The sequence below is a fragment of the Mauremys reevesii genome, linkage group 25 (genome assembly GCF_016161935.1).
Source record: "Mauremys reevesii isolate NIE-2019 linkage group 25, ASM1616193v1, whole genome shotgun sequence".
Lineage (NCBI taxonomy): Eukaryota > Metazoa > Chordata > Testudines > Geoemydidae > Mauremys > Mauremys reevesii.
In genome coordinates, this window is record NC_052647.1 from 9588014 (window position 1) to 9606465 (window position 18452).

Sequence of the window (18452 nt, forward strand, 5' to 3'; positions counted from 1 at the left end):
CTGAAGCAACAAGAGAGCAATTTTTTCATAGTGTTGTAGATGCACCGTAAAAAAAAAAAAAGGAGAGAGAGAGGGTTTTTTTTTGTTTTTTTTTTAATACCCAACCCGGCCTTGAAATTTACCCTCCAGAGGTGCCGCGGGCACCACCCCCGTGGGAGGCAGCCAGCCTGGGATGCGACCGTGACGGGGAATGAGCAGTGAGAACCATGGGCTCGCGGATAAAGTAAGACCCCTTTGATCTTCTCTGGGCGCCGATCTCACGCAGGGCCTGGGCTTTAGCAGAAGGGATTTGCAGCCCCTCAGAGGAGCCCCCCCGCCCCCAGCCTTTCTGATGGATCGTTACCTGATCAGTGGAGAAAGTGAAATTGACCTTGGGCGACACCAAGGGGGGCAGACGGGGCCCTTTAAGACACCCCGTCTTCTCTGGTTTCAGTGCCTCAGGCCCCCACGAAGGGAGTGACACTGAGGGGATGGAAGATTTTTCCCTTCGGTGGGTTGGAGGCTCGGGCAGGGGGATGCCATGGAGAACTGGCCGCTGCAAAAGGGGTGGCAGGGACGGGGATCCCCAGTTTGGCAGGGTGCTGGCTCCTGCTGCTGTCTGGGCTGTGCCAGCTTTGGGATCCATCTCTTTCCAGCGCTGTTCACCAGCCGGGGAACCACACCCAGGTTTGAGCTAGCCAGGCAGGTGAGCAGCCCTGGGTACCCCTGGGCAGGACTGCAGGAGCCAGGGGTGGGGGTTGTCCGCAGTTGGGAGGGGAGTTCCCCTCCATCCTCTAGGGACAGGCAGGATTATGGGGCGCACCAGGGGTGGTTTTTTAGCCCACTTGTGGAGCTGTTTCAGCTAACCCTGTTGCTGTCCTTTGGCATCTTCTAGCCAAAGATTCATCCTGCTTACGGATGAATTCAGCCTCCCCTCAGAGAGGCGGGTCAGTGTTAACGTCCCCCTCATATGGGGGGAAACTGAGGCACAGAGCAAGGGAGTGACTTTCCCAAGTCACTCAGGCAGTCAGGGCAGAGCAGGAGTGAATTAGAACACAAGAGTCCAGAATCCCAACACACACACCCCTTCCCACTACACCCTACTCCCCACCCAAAGCTGGGCCTAGAAGCCAGGAGTCCCAGCTCTCAGTAATGTGTCTTATCTCCATGTGAGGGGTTCCCATTCCATGTGGAGTCTGGATCCGTCGCCAGATCCCCCTAAGGGGTGCCCAACCCCCAGCTGTGCCTGGCCTGTGCATTAAAAGTCGTGTTCCCCCCCAGGAGACAAGAAGTCTGAGCAGCCTAAATTGGGCTCTTCCTGAAAGGGTTTTCCCCCAGCGCCTCAATGCAAACAGGCCTAAGATCAGCACGATCCTATGCACTGAGCTGTGTCCGTTCTCAGCCATTAGCCCGGACAGTGGCTGTAGGTTCCTCTCTTCTCCCCCCACCAGGGAAAATCCCCAGAAGACATTTGATTTGTTCTTCGAGGCAGCCTGCCCCACGTCTGCAGATGACGGTAAGTCCCTGAGCCCAGAGGCCAGCACCAGGGCAGGTGGGTGGTGTGGGGTTTATCTGTGTTCTTAGAGGGGGTGGGCTGCACGGGGAAGGGCTGAGGTGAATGGAGACCAGAGTCATAACTTCAGGTTGTTGGTTCAAATCCAGCCTACCTTCCCTGGGGCTAAAAGTGGATCTCTGGTCTGGCAGCCAGGACTCCTGGGTTCTATTCTGGGGGGCTCATGGTTAGAGCGGGGGGGCTGGGAGTCAAAATTCCTGGGTTCTAGTCCCAGCTCTGGGAGGGGAATTGAAGCGGGTGGTGCTCAGAGCCAGGACTCCTGGGTTCTATTTCCAACTCCAGGAGGGGCGGGACGTCTAATGGTTAGAGCAGAAGGCGGCCGTGGGAGTCAGGACGCCAGGGTTCTATTCGAGCTCTGGGAGGGTTCTGGAGTGTAGCTGTCTAAGTGGGGGCAGGGGAGAGGACTGAGAGTCAGGACTCCTGGGTTCTTTCCTAGGAGTGGGGGGGTCTAGTGGTTAGAGCAGTTGTGGCTGCGTGTCTCTTCCATTGCCCTGTGAGCCTAAAGACCCATGGAAATAAGGGCCGTCCCATGGCATTTATGGGGAGCTGTCTTCACGAAGGACCCCATTTGGGATGGGTTTGGCAGCTGCAGTTCAGGGGAGACACGAAGAGCCTCCAGCTGTCTGACCTCGGGTGGGGATTTCCTCTGGGCCCCCAAGCCAAGCAGGGTCCAGCAAAGCCTGTGGTAGGGTGAGAGTCCTGGGGGTGCTGCAGGGTGGCAGGGGAACAGTGGGGGAGGGGCTACGTCCCTTGGAGTCACTATGACTCCAATACCCCAGCCTGGTGCTAGGGGGTGGGGTGCTGCAGGAATTGGGGTGGGGGGCTCAGTAGGGGGTGCCCTCCCCTTGCAGTCCCTGTGGGCCCCACTGCCCCAGCGTGGTGATAGAATTGATAGCTTCCCTAGCACTGTTTGTGTGTGTTGTGTGGGCAAGAGCTGAGGTGTTCATCCCACATCCTGTCTGTAGTTTATTCTGTTCTGCCTCCCTAAATCCTCCTGCAGTTTTCTTGTCCTGGAAACTGTTGTTCACTTCCTGTCCTAAACTGCTATATCTGGCTGTTGCATCCTACCCCAGCAATGGCTGCCCCTCAGCGCTGGGTGAGGGATCCTTGTATAAACAGCCCCCTGTGTCCCACCCCCAAAGTGGCTGTATTTCAGCACCGGGCAGGGATCCCTGTATAAACAGCCCCTGCACCCCACCCCAGAGGTGGCTGCATCTCAGCACCAGGTGAGGGATCCCTAGGTAAACAGCTGCCACATGGCACCCCAGAGGTGGTTGCATCTTGGCACTGGGTGAAGAATTGCTGTATAGGCATTACAACACAGCTCACAGTGGGGGTTACTGTGAGGTCCTGGGGAACCAGAAACCCCTTCCCCATCCTCCTGCGCTGGGGGGGGAGGGAGCTGGCTCCATAGGCAGGGCAAGGCCTGGGTTCAGAGGTGCACCCCCCACCCCCATGCACAGCCAAAGGGCCCTTCCGTCTGGGCCGCTCTCAGCAGCCACAGGAAGTGGCGAGGCGGGAGGTGGAGGCAGCTACCGTGTCTGGTGCGGAGCAGTGGAGGGTTGGGGGGGCATCCTGCCCTGCATGGGGGTAGTGGGAACCCATGCTCCTGAGTGCTACCTGCTGGGGGGGGGGGAGCTGTCCCAGTGGGAGGCTGCTCTGGGGGTCGGGGATGATCCACTAAAGAATCCAGGTGCAGAGACTGACCTCCCCCGAGCCCCCGGCTCCCCCAGGGACCTGTGTGCATCACTCGCCTCCTAGGACCTTCGGACCCAAACAGTCCCCAGCTGCTGGGGCGGCTTCTCCCGGCCTGAGTCCCCTCCAGTGTCCGACCCCCATGGCCCAAGCAGCTCCGAGCAGTGGGGCCACCCCGCTGGTATCCCAGTCAGATCCATGGGCCCATCTAGCCTGGTATCCAGCCCCCCTGTGACCCCAGTCAGACCCATGGGCCCACCCAGCCTGGTATCTCGCCCACCCCCCGTTACCCCAGTCAGACCCATGGGCCCACCCAGCCTGGTATCCTGCCCCCCTGTGACCCCAGTCAGACCCATGGGCCCACCCAGCCTGGTATCCCGCCCCCCTGGTATCCCAGTCAGACCCATGGGCGCAACCAGCCTGGTATCCCACTCCCTGTTCCCCCAGTCAGACCCATGGGCCCACGCAGCCTGGTATCCTGCCCCCTATTACCCCAGTCAGACCCATGGGCCCATCTAGCCTGGTATCCCACTCCCTGTTCCCCCAGTCAGACCCATGGGCCCACACAGCCTGGTATCCTGCCCCACTGTGACCCCAGTCAGACCCATGGGCCCACGCAGCCTGGTATCCCGCCCCCTGTTCCCCCAGTCAGACCCACTGGCCCACCCAGCCTGGTATCCCGCCCCCCCATTACCCCAGTCAGACCCATGGGCCCACCCAGCCTGGTATCCCGCCCCCCATTTCCCCAGTCAGACCCATGGGCCCACCCAGCCTGGTATCCCGCCCCCCTGGTACCCCAGTCAGACCCATGGGCCCACCCAGCCTGGTATCCTGCCCCCCTGCTACCCCAGTCAGACCCATGGGCCCACCCAGCCTGGTATCCCGCCCCCCTGTGACCCCAGTCAGACCCATGGGCCCACCCAGCCTGCTCCATAGGCAGGGCCTGGTCTGTTCCCTGGGCAGGGGGACTGGCTGTCTCTTAGGGGTCAGGGAATGGGCTAACGGGGCATTTCTCCTCTGGGTTACAAGTTCAAAGCCAGGTCTCTCTAGTAGTATCCTAAAGTCATTACCATCCAGTGGTGCTGATCGGTGGCCTTTATGAAATGGTTTGGGGTTCAGGGGGAGCTGAGAGCCAGGACTCCCTGGTTCTATTCCTGGCTCTGGGTGGGGAGTGGGGTCTAGTGGTTAGAGCGGGGGAGCCAGGACTCCTGGGTAATATTCCTGGCTCTGCCACTGTCTTTGGACAAGTCACTTCCTCTCCCTACTCCCCACTGGTGAGGGAGTGTTATAAACAGAGTGGGGGTAAAACCTATGACAGGGAGGTTGTGGGGCTCAGGGAGCGTTGGCAGGTGCTGGGGGGCCTGGGGGGCAGGGGTGTCATCGCGGCTCTCTCTCTGCTTTCCCCACAGACCCCCAGGTGCTGAGGCAGTTCCCGGAGGAGTTCGATGACCAGGTCTGCGCCTCGCTTCTGCGCCCCCTCTGCCAAGCGCCATGTTTCCCCTGTGCCAGTGGAGGCCAGTTGAGCATCAGCCACTCACCCCACCGTGTGTTGGGGTCAGGCTGGTGTGTGGGCCTGGAGCCATGGATCTGGGCTTAATCTGCCCAATGTGCATCTAACCCAGTATCCCCCCTGCCCAGAGATCACACCCATGGGCCCAGATAGCCTGCGCTCTCCCCCTCGCTGCCCCCTTGCTCAGACCCATGGGCCCCTCTTGCCCTGCCATCCCAGATCAGACTCATGGGCCTGTCTGGCGGATTAAACCAGCAAGAACCACGGGGGCTGTCTGCATCCAGCAGCCTGGGTCCAAAGAATCCCCCTTAAATTCCTCGCAGCTCAGCCCGGGCTTCTCCTCTGTTGCAAGGGCTGGGGTGTTTGATGGGGCTTTTTGGCCCTAGGGGTCTTTCCCTCCAGGCGGGGGGCAAAGAGCAGACAGGAAATAAAGACGATCTGGCCTTCGCCCCCACCCTGGTGTGCTGGGTCTCTGTGATTTCTGCACTCAGGGGGTGTGTGTCATTTTCACCTTGCCTTCTCCAGGAATCCATCCAGATGCTGCCCAAATTCTGCTTCCCCTTCGACATAGAGAGGTACACGGCTACACGTGGGTCCATGCGCGTGCACGGGGGCCGGGGGCGGGGTTCTGTCCTGGGGTCTCCTCCGCCCAGTAAATCTCTCCGGTCTATAAGGCCTGGTCCCGGCTGAAAGCCATCCCACGCTGCATGAGGCCCCATTGCCCCTGTCCAATCTGGGCTGGTGGGGGCGGGGGGCGGCTGTGGTGGAGGCTGGAGGCATCTTGATCCTGCCATTCGGGCCAATCTGATCTACACCTCCTCGCTGGGGACACCAGCCGTTCCACCCTGCGGTCAGTGGCTCATGGCTCAGGCCATAGGCATCCCTGGGCGGTGTCTAGTGCAGGAAGCAGTGAGGGCTGAGGGCCAGCTCCCCCCCACCCCCGCGCACTCGGGAGGAGGATGAAAGGGAGAGGAAGGTGCTGAGCACCTGGCAGGATCAGGCCCAGTGAGCCCAATACACCACGGTTGGGCCCAGCAGTGGTATTCGAACTACTAGACCCCACTCCCCTCCCAGAGCTGGGGGGTAGAACCCAGGAGTCCTGGCTCCCAACCTCCCTATAACCCACTAGACCCCACTCCCCTCCCAGAGCTGGGGGTAGAACCCAGGAGTCCTGGCTCCCAACCTCCCTGTAACCCACTAGACCCCACTCCCCTCCCAGAGCTGGGGGTAGAACCCAGGAGTCCTGGCTCCCAACCCCTCTCTAACCCACTAGACCCCACTCCCCTCCCAGAGCTGGAAGTGGAACCCAGGAGACCTGGCTCCCAACCCAGGCCCAGGTTGGGATGGCAGGGGGCTGGGGTCGGCCATTAGCTTCCTCCTCTCCCGTCGGTCTCACCGGGTGCCCCCCTGCCCCCGCAGGGTAAAGGAGAGCTCTGTGGTGCAGAACTTCACCTTCGCCCTTACCGATCTGGAGGGGAACCAGCGCTTCGGGTTCTGCCGCCTGGCCGGGGGCTTCCGGACCTGCCTCTGCATCCTCAGGTACCACGCCGTGCAGCTGGGAGTGGGATGGGGGCTCCGCCGGGGGCGCTCTCCCCTCCCTGTTAGTGTTAGGCGCACTAGGGGGCGCCAGGCTGCTGCAGGCGCCGTGTTTCAGAGCAGATATAAAACCACGATCCCGGCCAATGTATCAACCCCCACGTTCTGCCAAATTCCTGCTCCGTCAATTGCTTCTATTCCGGTGGAACCCTGGATTTAGGGTTCTTCTTCACTCAGCACCGGGCGAAGGATCCCTGTATAAACAGCCCCCGCGCCCCACCCCAGAGGCGGCCGCATCTCAGCGCTGAGTGAAGGATCCCTGTATAAACAGCCCCCGCGCCCCACCCCAGAAGCAGCTGCCTCTCAGTCACTTCATCGCTCTGTACCTCAGCCCTTCCTTTGTCTGTTCAGACCGTGAGCTCTTTGGGGCACAGACTCTCTCTCACTCGAGTCTGTTCAGCGCCCGGCAGGATGGGTCCCCTAGTGGCTACCCTAACACAGACAATAAACTGCCCCCCTGGCTTCTCCTTTTTCTTAGTTACCTGCCGTGGTTTGAAGTTTTCTACAAGATCCTCAACAACATTGCCGACCACTTAGCCAAGGAGCAGGTGAGCCTAGGACTCCTGGGTCCTTTTCGGCGGCTACCTCCACCCCCAGTCTCGCTACATCCTGAGCATCTTGTCACTCCCTCGACCCCAGCTCCATTTGGACAGATCCGTTTCATCTTTCCTCTCTCCCCATCAGCTGAATGAACTGACCGAGCTCCTCTCCGCCCTCTATTGCCACCCGGTGCCCCAGATGAACAGCCCCGTCAACCTCGAATTTGTAAGTATCAGCTCAGTCTCTCTCACAGGGGGCGCTGCCTTCCCTCCCGGTCCATGATCCATCTGTATAGGGCGCTACCAAATTCACCATCCATTTTGGTAAATTTCACGGTCGTAGGATTAAAAAAAAATCATGAATGTCACGGTTTCCGATATGTAAATCTGAATTTCGTGGTGTTGAAATCGTGGGGGTCCCGACCCAGAAGTGGTTGTGGGGGGGATCGCAAGGCTATTGTAGGGGGTTGCCACCTTCACTTCTGCACTGCTGCTGGGAGGGGTGCTGCCTTCAGAGCTGGGCTCCCAGGAAACAGCGGCAGAGCTTTCTACAGTCGAGGGGGGGGGGTGTCCCATAGGTGGGTCTGACCTGGCCCCAGGAGTGTTCCATGCAGGGGAAGAGGAAGTCTGGTCCTTCCCTAGCCCGGCCAGGACTAGCAACTGGAGCCCCAAGCCGGGGTACCCCCAACCCTGGCCCTCCCTGCTCCGGGCCATTGCTCAAGGCTTAAAGGGGCCTTGGGCTGGCTCTGTGTGTGTGCGTGTGTGTGGGGGGGTATAGTGCCCCTCCATCCCCAGCCACGATGCCCTGGGTGGTCACTGACCCATAGACCAGCCCTTCCCCCTCCCAAAAGTGACACCCCCCCCACCCCACCAGACCATGCCACCCTCACTTCTGTGCTGCTGATGGTGGGGGGCTGCCTTCAGAGCTGGGCTCCTGGCCAGCAGCCCCCACTCAGGCCACCCAGTTCTGAAGGCAGCGCAGAAGCAAGGGTGGCAATACCGCGATCCCCCTACAGTTTCTTGGGGGAGACCAGATTTCATGGTCCACGATGCATTTTTCAAGGCTGTGAAATGTAGGGCCCTACATCTGTGGCACTGAGGCAGAGCTGTGAAGAGAGAGGCACTTGCAGGGAGGATGGTGATTTTGAACCAGATTCTGAAATGAATGCAGAGCCAGTGTTGGGGCTTCTTGGTGCATGGGGGACAATATGGACTGGGGAGGATGAGATCTGGCCCATGCCAGACTCTGGAGAGGTGAGAATTGAACACACAGATTCTGGGATTCCCACCTTCTGTCTGACTAAGCTTTGGAGCAGGGTAAAATTTACAGCTAGTTAGAAAAATAAGTTGCTGATTTCTTTCACCCTTAGCAAAATTTTGTCAATGAAAACTTTTTAGCTTTTCCGCCAAATTTTCTGCAGAAAATATTCGACTTTTTGGCTGAAAACCAAAATATTTCAATTCAAACTAGTGCTGAGGGGCCTTGTGGGAGTTGTAGTTCAAGTGCCTCATGCATCCATTCTCTATGGGCCAGCTCCCTGGTTGGACTACATCTCCCAGGATGCACCACCTTCTCCTCTCCTAGTGAAGGGCAGGGGTGTGACATAGGAGTCCCTGGCTGTGGTGCATCCTGGGAGATGTAGTCAAACCACAGAGTCCTTCTGTCATGGAGTCCCCGGGCGATGCTCTCGAACTGCTCCCCACAAAGCCAGTCAGGACTTTGGGGAGCCTCCTCTCCCTTGGAGCAGACTATCCCCAGGGCAAGAAGCTCGCATGGCTTCACCTCCTGGGTCTCTCCTTGGAGCATTCAGCATCCTCTGCCCCTCCGTGCGCTTCCCACAGCGAGCCCGCCCCAGTGGGATCCTGGGGGGGCCACAGGGTCCTACACCCCCACTTTGCAGTCAGACGTGACTCTCAGCCAGCCAGTAAAACAGAGGTTTATTAGATGACAGGAACACGGTATAAAACAGAGCTTGTAGGTACCGCGGACGGGACCCCTCGGCCGGGTCCATTCTGGGGGGCAGTGAGCCAGACACCCACGTCTGCACTTCACTCCTCATCCCCAGCCAGCCCCAGACTCAAAACCGCTCCAGCCCCTCCTCCTCTGCTCAGTTCCTTTCCTGGGCCAGGAATTCACTTGACCTCTTTGTCTTCAACACCTTCAGTTGGCACCTTTGCAGAGGAGGGGCCCAGGCTATCGCTTGCTAGGAGACAGTGTCAGGCATTTATGTACACTGGCCTTTTGTTCTGCAGCAATCACACACCCTTATTCCACCACCTAGATACTTAAGAACTGCATAGGAGACACTGAGGCACCAACACAGTATTCAGAGAAAACATTAAGAACATTCCCAGTTCGTCACACCTTCCTACAGTGGAGAACGGCAGCATGAGACACCCAAACTACAACTCCCATGAGACACCCAGGTGCCGTTTTGAGTTGACATATTTTGGTTTGGGGCCAAAATATTTCAGGTTGTGGTATTTTGACAAGATAGCCACACCTTCCAGGGGAAGCAGATGATTTCTGGGAGGTAGCGAGGAATCCATTTAGTCGAAAACTCAATTTTCCATTGAAAAATCGTGGCTCCTCAATCTAGGGGCAGAAGGGGCCCGGGAGTTGAGATTAGCCAGGTTCAGACTGGAACTAAGGCGTACGTGTGTGGAAACAAGTGAATGGAGAACTGATATTTAGCTTGTCCCACAACAGAAAAACCAGGGGTCACGCGCTGAAATGAACAGGCAGCAGATTTAGTCCAAGCAAGAGGAAGTATTTTTTCTACGCGACGCACAATTAACCAGTGGAACTCACTGCCTTGGGATGTTGTGATGGCCACAAGCATAACTGGGTTTAAAAAAAAACTAGAGACATTCACGGAGGCTAGGTCCATCGATGACTATTAGCCAAGGTCAGGGATGTAAACCCATGCTTGAGGCGACCCTATATCATAGACTCATAGACTTTAAGGTCAGAAGGGACCATTATGATCATCTAGTCTGACCTCCTGCACAATTCAGGCCACAGAATCTCACCCACCCACTCGTGTAACAAACCCCTGACCTATGTCTGAGTTACTGAAGTCCTCAAATTGTGGTTTGAAGACCTCAAGCTGCAGAGAATCCATTTGACTCCCAGAAATCAGGAGGGGACGACAGGGGTGTATTTCTCCAAAATTGCCCTGTTTTGTACACTCCCCCTAAATCTCTGGCCACTGTCGGAGACAGGATACTGGGCTAGATGGACCAATATGTTCTTACTGGTTGTTTTTCTAAAAGGTCTGATCTGGGAATTATTTGGGGGAAGTTTTATGGCATTTTGGCATTAAAATCTCTTAATCCTCCGGACCCCACCAACCAAGCCCCCTCATCACGCTAAGGTGCACGGTTGTCCTGCTGGTGGTGCGCACGCGCGTCTCTATATTTTTATCCCCTCGTTGTCCTGCAAGGACCAGAAGTTGAACAAACTGAGAATAAGCACCGGCAGCTTTCTGAATGGCCAACACAGAGACCGGAGCCGGGAGCCGGCGGGCGGGACCGAGTCGGTGAGTCGGGAAACTCCGCCCGATTTTAACCAGCCGGAGTGTGCCGACTAACCGAGCGATCCCTGACAGTGCATGGTCCCCCCCCGCCGGGCGGTATGATCACCCCTAACTGGTGGCACTAGGGGGCAGCTGGGGAGGACGGGCAAACTCTGCACCTGGAAGAACAGGACCCCCGAATCGTCTCCCCTCTCTAACCAGGGGAGCAAACTCAGCCGCCAACTAATTACAAGCTTAATGATGATTAACCGTGTGTGGCTTGGGTGAACAGCACTAACTCCGCAGCACGGCGCCCCCTGGTGGCAGGGGCCGTGCTAATGCCACCCGCCTTCTCCATTACAGCCCTCCTACTTCATTGCCCCGGACCTCGGCAGCCTGCCTACCATCCCGGAGAGCGTAAGTCCCTGCGCCCCCTCCCGCGACGGGCGGGTTTGGGGGCTGATTCAGGGGTGCGAAGGGCAGAGGCAGTGGAATGGGGTGGTGCCCTGGTACTGAGTGGGGGTGGGGAGAGAACACTGCAGGGAGACTGAATGCGAGCAGTGCAGGGAGAGGAGGGGGTGCATTACACTGTATGGGGGCAGGGTGGGGAGGCAGGGGGCCGAGGGGGAGAGCACAGCGTGCTGCAGCGTAGGGGAGGAGGGGAGTGCATTGCATTGCAGGAGGGGGAGGGGAGAGGACACTGCTGCAGAAGCGGGAGCGCTCACTGCATTGCAGACTGGGGGGAGGGGAGAGCACACTACACTGCAGGAGGGGGAGAGCTCACTGCACTGCAGAATGGGGGAGTGGCAGAGCACACTACACTGCAAGAAGGAGAGGGCGCACTGCACTGCAGGAGGGGGAGCGGGTGCTCACTGTGCTGCAGAGGGGGAAGGGGGAAAGCGCAGCACACTGCAGAGTGGGGGGAGGGAAGAGCACACTGCACTGCAGGAGGGGGAGAGCTCACTGCACTGCAGAATGGGGGAGTGGCAGAGCACACTACACTGCCGGGGGGAGAGTGCATTGCGCTTCAGGAAAGGGAGAGCGCACTGCGCTGCAGGAGGGGGAGAGGGTGCTCACTGCGCTGCAGAGGGGGGAGGGGGAAAGTGCAGCACACTGCAGGGGGGGATGGGAGAGCACAACGCACTGCAGGAGGGGGAGGGGCACGCATTGTGTTGAAGGGGGGAGTGCACTGCCTCGGGAGGGACAGAGGGGGAGATGGGAGGAAGGGGAAGCAGGGGGAGCCCGGCACCTCTAACTTCTGCCCCGGCCTCCGCCCGCAGCGGAACCTGACGGAGTTCGTGGTGGCCGTGGATGTGCCCAACATGCTGCAGCTGTACGGGAGCATGCTGTACGAGCGGCGCATCCTGCTCACCTCCAGCAAGCTCAGCACGGTGAGGGGCACCGGGGGGGCGCACTCAGCTGTGCACGAGCACACGCCCACTGGGGGGGGTCGCAGGGATGTGCCCTGGCACTTGCATGAAGGAGGGGGTGTGGTGATGTGCCCTAGTACACGCCCTCGGGGGGGGGTCGCAGGGATGTGCCCTGGCACACGCCCACTGGGGGGTCGCAGGGATGTGCCCTGGCACATGCATGAAGGAGGGGGTGAGAGGATGTGCCCTGGCACATGCATAAAGGAGGGGGTGAGAGGATGTGCCCTGGCACATGCATGAAGGAGGGGGTGAGAGGATGTGCCCTGGCACATGCATGCAGTGGGGACGTGGGGACATGCCTTGGCAGGGGCCCTGGGGGTGCTGGTGAGGGAGAGGTGCCCTGGCCCACGCACACAACCCACTATGGCCTAGGGCCAGGACTTGTGACACCCCAACATACACAGGACATTTCTTCAAGCCCCTGCCTCCCCCAGATCTCTCTGTGTCCCCCCTCCCCAGCTCGGTGCCCCCTGCCCCCCACCGGAGCAGATCTAAAGCTGTGTCTGTGTCTGTCCCCAGCTCACAGCCTGCGTCCAGGCCTCCTCCGCCATGCTCTACCCCATGTACTGGCAGCACATCTACATCCCCACGCTGCCCCCACACCTGCTCGACTACTGCTGGTAAGGGCACGGGCAGCCTCTGGCAGGCTAAGCAGGGGCGGGCCGGGGCGGCTCTTGGAGGGGCGGGGGACCGCCAGCATGCTTCAGAGAGGTGGGAGGGGGCGCTCTCCCCAGGCAGTCAGTATCTCAGACTGGCTCTAGGGGGCGCTGTGCTGCAGGGAGCCGGGTGGGGGCTCAGCAGGGGGCGCTCTCCCCTGTCAGTCAATATCTCAGACTGGCCCTAGGGGGCGCTGTGCTGCAGGGAGCAGGGTGGGGGCTCAGCAGGGGGCGCTCTCCCCTGTCAGTCAATATCTCAGACTGGCCCTAGGGGGCGCTGTGCTGCAGGGAGCAGGGTGGGGGCTCTGTAGGGGGGGCTCTCCCCTGGCAGTCAGTATCTCAGACTGGCCCTAGGGGGCGCTGTGCTGCAGGGAGCGGGGTGGGGGCTCTGTAGGGGGCGCTGTGCTGCAGGGAGCAGGGTGGGGGCTCTGTAGGGGGCGCTCTCCCCTGGCAGTCAGTATCTCAGACTGGCCCTAGGGGGCGCTGTGCTGCAGGGAGCAGGGTGGGGGCTCTGTAGGGGTGCTGTGCCTTTTCAGCCAGTGCCAGCCTCTGCTTGGCCCCACGGGGTGCCGTGCCACAGGGAGCGGGGCGAGGGCTCAGCAGGGGGCGCTCTCCCCTCAGGGTCAGTGCCGGACCCAGCGTGGCGCTTGGGGGCACTAGGCTATAGGGAGCGAGTTTTGGGGGGCTGATCTCGTGCATTGACCCCTATAATCTCTGCTTTGAGGCATGGGTGCTACCGGGGCCGGGCAGTTTACGCTTCATTTGTCTGCATCTCATCAGCCTCCCTCCCTTCCCGCAGCGCCCCTATGCCCTACCTCATCGGTGTCCACTCCAGCCTCATGGAGGTGAGTCCTGCCCCTCCCCGGCGCCCCCTGGGGAGTGCAGCCTGCACTGCAGGCTGGGGAGGGGGGTGAGTCCCAGTGCAAGCTGGGGCTGGGGGAGGCCTGAATGCGGGGGATCCCCCAGGATGCAGGGGGGAGCGCCATCCGTTCCCAGGAGGAGATCTGGGACTGGGGGAGAGGGGCGGGCTTGTGTGGAGAAAGGGGTCCCACAGCTTCATGGGGGGGATTTACTTAGCCTTTGCACAGGGGGTGGGTCTGATCCCCTGGATGTTCAGTCTGGATCTCGTGTCAAAGCTGCCATCTGCTAGGAGCTGGTGGGGGTCCCGGAGCTGGAGCGAAGCCGGGTGCCAAGCTACGGGCTCTGGCCCCTTGTGGGTTGCTGCCGGAGCGGGTTTCCCTGGGGGAAGGGCTGCGAGCCTGGCTGCCTGGTGGGGAGGTGCTGAGCGCCGAGGCCGGCTCCAGCTCCGGCCCCTTCCCCTCTGGACGTGTCCTCTCCTGGCAGAGGGTGCGGGGCAAGGCCTTGGAGGACGTGGTGATCCTCAACATCGACACCAACACGCTGGAGTCGCCCTTCCAGGACCTGGAGAATCTCCCGAGCGACGTGGTCAGTCCCCACCCATCCCCTGCTGCCGTCCCCTGTCTCCAGCACAAGCAGCTGGGTGAAACCCTCCCCCCGCCCCCGCCCTGGAGGGGACCCCCACAGTCAACCTCCATGATCCTTGGCAAGCCCCATGCTGGGTTGGATCCAAAGCTGCCACCCTGTGGCCTGGATCTCCCCAGAGCCCCCTTCTCGCCTGTTCTATGCCCCCTCCTAACACCTTGGGAATGGGGGGGCGGCTCTGTGCTTCCCCCGGCATCTCGTGGCTTGGCAGCCCGGAGATCTCATCCCCAGTGCAGATGACGCCCTTTGGCTGCGTGAGGAAGGAGGTTCCCCAGCCAGAGCTGGAAGTCGGCTTCCTTCTCTAGTGGCAACGTGATCTCTGGAGCTCCCATGGACGGATCCTTCCGTCCCTTTCCAGCGGGACCCCAGGAGATGGGAGGAGCGCGATCTGTCGGGACCCTGTGGGATCTCCCTCCCTCCCCGCTCTCATGGACTCTCCCATCTAATCCAGGGATCCATCTCAGCCTGAGTGTACCCCAAAGCCCCCTGGGGTCTAGGGCCCGCACCACACGGCTGCCCCTCCCCATCCTCGCTCATGTGGGTCCCTCCTCTCCCAGGTGTCTCTGCTGAAGCTCCAGCTGAAGAAGCAGTCGGCCACCACTGGCGACGGGGTGGCCCGAGCCTTCCTCCGAGCCCAGGCGCTGCTCTTCGGCGGCTACCGCGACGCGCTGCTTTGCACCCCGGTGAGGCTGGCTTCCCTCCCTGCCCGTTGAGGGCGGCTCACAGGGCGGGAGAGCATGCAGCCTAAGATAGGATAGAGTCGGGGGCTCAATGTCTCCCCCTCGTGGCTAGACATTTATTATTGGTATCTGGGACCCCCAATCCTGGTCCAGGACCCTGTTGTTCTAGTTCCTGTATATTATTTATGAGGTGTATCACGGTAGCACCAGGGAATTCCGGTCAAGGGCAGGACCCCACTGCGCCAGGCGCTGTACAGACACCGAACAAGAAGATGGTCCGGGCCCCATGTGTTCCCCTCCAAGGGTTCCCCGTTCTCTGTATGGCAGCCCATGTGTTCCCCCTTTTTTCCAGGCCCCACCCTGCGAGTGTCTGCACACCCGTAAGCAGCCGTGCTGCCACGGGCAGGGAGACCGGCAGAGTAGCATAGAGCAATCAGCCTTCTAAGTGTCTGTCTTCTCCCCGTGTCCCTCCAATGCCCCCCTTCCGGGGAGGATTTCCTGGAAATCCAGTGGCCGCTGTGAGTTTCTCTGTGCAGGGGGAGGCGCGAGCCCTGAGTGACCCCCAAGGATTTTATGTTGCAGAGCTGCTGCCCTGGGGGTGGGGGGCTGAGTTCTCCAGAAACGCTGAGGAACCATCCAGGGCAGCTGGAGCGCCCGGCTGCTGGCCCAGTAACTACCGCATGGTCAGTGCCCTCAGGTGCTTTGGGCTACCTGCCAATCCCCGGTGCCTAGAGCAACCTGGTGTTCCCGGTCTGGGGCCCCGCTCCAGACCCCCCGCCCGCGCCCCGAGTTGTCTCTGAGCTGGGCCCCAACCTCCTCCCCCCATTCACCCTCTTTGTGCCCTCCTCCCCCAGGGCCAGCCCATCTCTTTCTGCCAAGAGTCCTTCCTCAACCATAAGTCGAGCACCATGCGGGAGTTCCTGCTCAATGCCGTGCACCTGCAGCTCTTCAAACAGGTAAAGGGGGGAGCCTGGGCCTGGGGGTGGGGGGCCCAGGAATTCTGAGGCCTGGACCTGAGACCCCCAGGTACATTGGCAGCCCCCATCCAGTGGGAATCATGTGCCCAACCCCCTCCCCATGTGTGTGACCTTCTCTCCTGGAGGGGTGAGGGGTGCATCTAGGAGAGTTTGGGGGGCAGAGGGGGCCTGGGATGGAGAGTTGGTTGGGTCACCCCATCCCGGGTCATATTTTCTAGGGCTTTAAGGTGTCACATCATCATAAAAGCCATTAACGAAAGGCCGCTCTCTCCCCCCATTGCTCCCATTGCCCTCCCCCATAATAATTTATGCTCCCACTGTATTATGTGCTCTCCCTGTAATGTCCCCTCTAATGGTTCCCCCCTCTCCATCTGCCCCCCCGTGCTCTCCTCTAATGGTTCCCCCCTCTCCATCTGCCCCATGTGCCCCTCTAATGGTTCCCCCTTCTCCATCTGCCCCCCCGTACTCCCCTCTAATGGTTCCCCTCTCCATCTGCCCCCGTGCTCCCCTCTAATGGTTCCCCCTCTCCATCTGCCCCCATGCTCCTCTAATGGTTCCCCCTCTCCATCTGCCCCCATGCGCCTCTAATGGTTCCCTCTCCATCTGCCCCCATGCGCCCCTCTAATGGTTCCCCCTCTCCATCTGCCCCCCATGCTCCCCTCTAATGGGTCCCCCCTCTCCATCTGCCCCCCATGCTCCCCTCTAATGGTTCCCCCTCTCCATCTGCCCCCCATGCTCCCCTCTAATTGTTCCCCCATCTGCCCCTGCCATGTGCTCTCTCTAATGTTTCCCCCCTCCATCTGCCCCCCGTTTCTTCTCTAATGGTTCCCCCTTCTCTATCTGCCTCCTGTAATCTGCCTAACGGTTCCCCCCTCTCCATCTGCCCCACATGCTCCCCTCTAATGGTTCCACCTTCTCCATGTGCTCTGTGCGCTCTCCCCGACTCCCCTTGCACCCGCGTCTCCCCCACGCCACCCACTTTTCAGTTCATCGACGAGCGCCTGGAGAAGCTGAATGCCGGTGTGGGCTTTTCGGATGTGTTTGAGCAGGAAATCACCAACAGCGGGTTGGCGGCGGGTAAGGAGGGTGCAGCCACTGACCGCACCTCCCCCGGGGGGCAATAGGGGCACGGTGCCCCCAGTGCGTACACAGCGACCGTCAGCAGGCGGGATAGAACCAGGGACCTCTGGAGCTGAGTGCATGAGCCTCTACCTCAGAGGTCTCAAACTTTTTTATTGGCGACCCCTTTCACACAGCAAGCCTCTGAGTGCGACCCCCTGCCAACAAATTACACACTTTTAAATATATTTAACACCATTATAAATGCTGGAGTTAAGTGGGTTTGGGGTGGAGGTTGACAGCTCGCAACCCCCCATGTAATAACCTCATGACCCCCTGAGGGGTCCCGACCCCCAGTTTGAGACCCCCTGCTCTACCACATGAACTAAAAGCCAACTCGCTGTTAGCTAAGGCTCTAGAGCAGACTCATTTTGTCTCTCTAAGTGGTCTCGGTGCCACTAGATGGGACAGAACACCACACCCAGGAGGTGTGTGGGTTACACCTGCAGATGTGACCCTTTAACAGTGGTGCCACCCAGGGTTCCCTCGCAATGCACCAGGGGTTGGCAGGGATGGTAGGGCCAGCCTGGCAATATTCACCTCCTCACCAGGGCGGGGGTCAGGCTTGGGGGCAGGGTGGGTAAGGACCCCACTTAGGGCCCTGAGTCACTCATGGCCTGGGAATTTACATCTCTCCCTTTTCTGTCCCTGTGCAGGTAACCTGAGGTCGTACCAGCTGTGGGTGGAGAGCCTCAAGGTATGGAGCTGCCTGATAGCAGCTTGTGGGGTCCACTGGAGAAGGTTGTGAAGTGGTGTGAGTGCAGGACTGAGAGCCAGGAATCCTGGGTTCTATCCCCAGCTCTAGGAGGGGAGTGGGGTGTAGTGGCTAGAGCAGAGGGGCTGGGATTCAGCACTCCAGTTCCATTCCCAACTCTGGGAGGGGAGTGGGAACCCGGAGGCCTGGGTTCTATTCAACCCTGCCACTAACTTGCAATGTAACCCGGGGGAGTCACTGCCCCTTTCTGTGCCTCAGTTTGCCCCCTCTGTAAAATGGTGATAATGCCAACCTAGCTGCATTAAGTATTACCTGCAGCTTCTAGTTCACTGGCTAGTGGCAAAGGGCCAAATTATTCCGAGGCAACATGTTAAGTTCCCTGTCAGAACTGGGCCCAAATCCAGACCCCCTGGAAATCAAGAGGAATTCTGCAATTGATGTCGGGGGGGATCTGATTTGAGGTTCAACTGGTGCATTTTACACCATGAAAAGCCGGACCCATTGACAGGAGAGGGGCCAAGATCTAAACCCCGCAACCCTGCAGGCTGGGAAAGAGCAGGTGAATAAGTCATAGAAGAGGTGAACGAAAGTAGCTGCGGCCCTGCTTTAATTTACCGCTCGCTGTGTAAATTAACTCCCCTGGGGCGTGTAGCTTACACATGCTCCTTAACACACCACCTCTGAATTAGTAGCTTGATTCTGATCCCGTTAGAGTTAAATCAGGAGCAGCTCCACAGAAGTCACTGGAGTGTCCATAGTGGATTGAGAAGCTCAAGCCCTTAGATGCACTGACAATATTATGGTTTACTGTTGCCTCTCTCTTGAGAGGTACCAGATGCTCAACACCTGACATGCCAGCTTCCAATTGGAGGAGAAATCAGTGATATGGAGTCTGGGCATATTTGCAACTAGTTTATTTACGCTCTATACACCACTCTTGGAACAGAGGTGTCACCAGCTGC

At 59.5% G+C, this 18452-nt stretch overlaps 1 protein-coding gene across 6 annotated transcripts in view; it reads left to right on the forward strand.

Moving 5' to 3' along the window:
- LOC120390829 (DENN domain-containing protein 1B-like) overlaps positions 1-18452 on the forward strand; it is a 24764-nt gene continuing 6312 nt past the window's right edge. For 4 of the 6 annotated variants that reach the window (XR_005591152.1, XR_005591151.1, XM_039513732.1 and 1 more), the window contains exons 1-17: positions 1-223; positions 1431-1495; positions 4657-4700; positions 5283-5332; positions 6177-6296; positions 6832-6901; positions 7038-7118; positions 10339-10434; positions 10774-10827; positions 11691-11801; positions 12360-12460; positions 13296-13341; positions 13841-13942; positions 14557-14682; positions 15534-15635; positions 16643-16733; positions 17432-17472. Coding sequence is in view for 4 of the 6 variants with exons in the window: in XM_039513732.1 (XP_039369666.1) it covers positions 207-223; positions 1431-1495; positions 4657-4700; positions 5283-5332; positions 6177-6296; positions 6832-6901; positions 7038-7118; positions 10339-10434; positions 10774-10827; positions 11691-11801; positions 12360-12460; positions 13296-13341; positions 13841-13942; positions 14557-14682; positions 15534-15635; positions 16643-16733; positions 17432-17472 (1317 nt within the window). In the remaining 2 variants the exon portion in view is untranslated. Of the gene's footprint in view, positions 224-1430; positions 1496-4656; positions 4701-5282; positions 5333-6176; positions 6297-6831; positions 6902-7037; positions 7119-10338; positions 10435-10773; positions 10828-11690; positions 11802-12359; positions 12461-13295; positions 13342-13840; positions 13943-14556; positions 14683-15533; positions 15636-16642; positions 16734-17431; positions 17473-18452 lie in introns of those variants that run through there. The other 2 variants (XM_039513733.1, XM_039513734.1) reach the window with 2 other exon arrangements.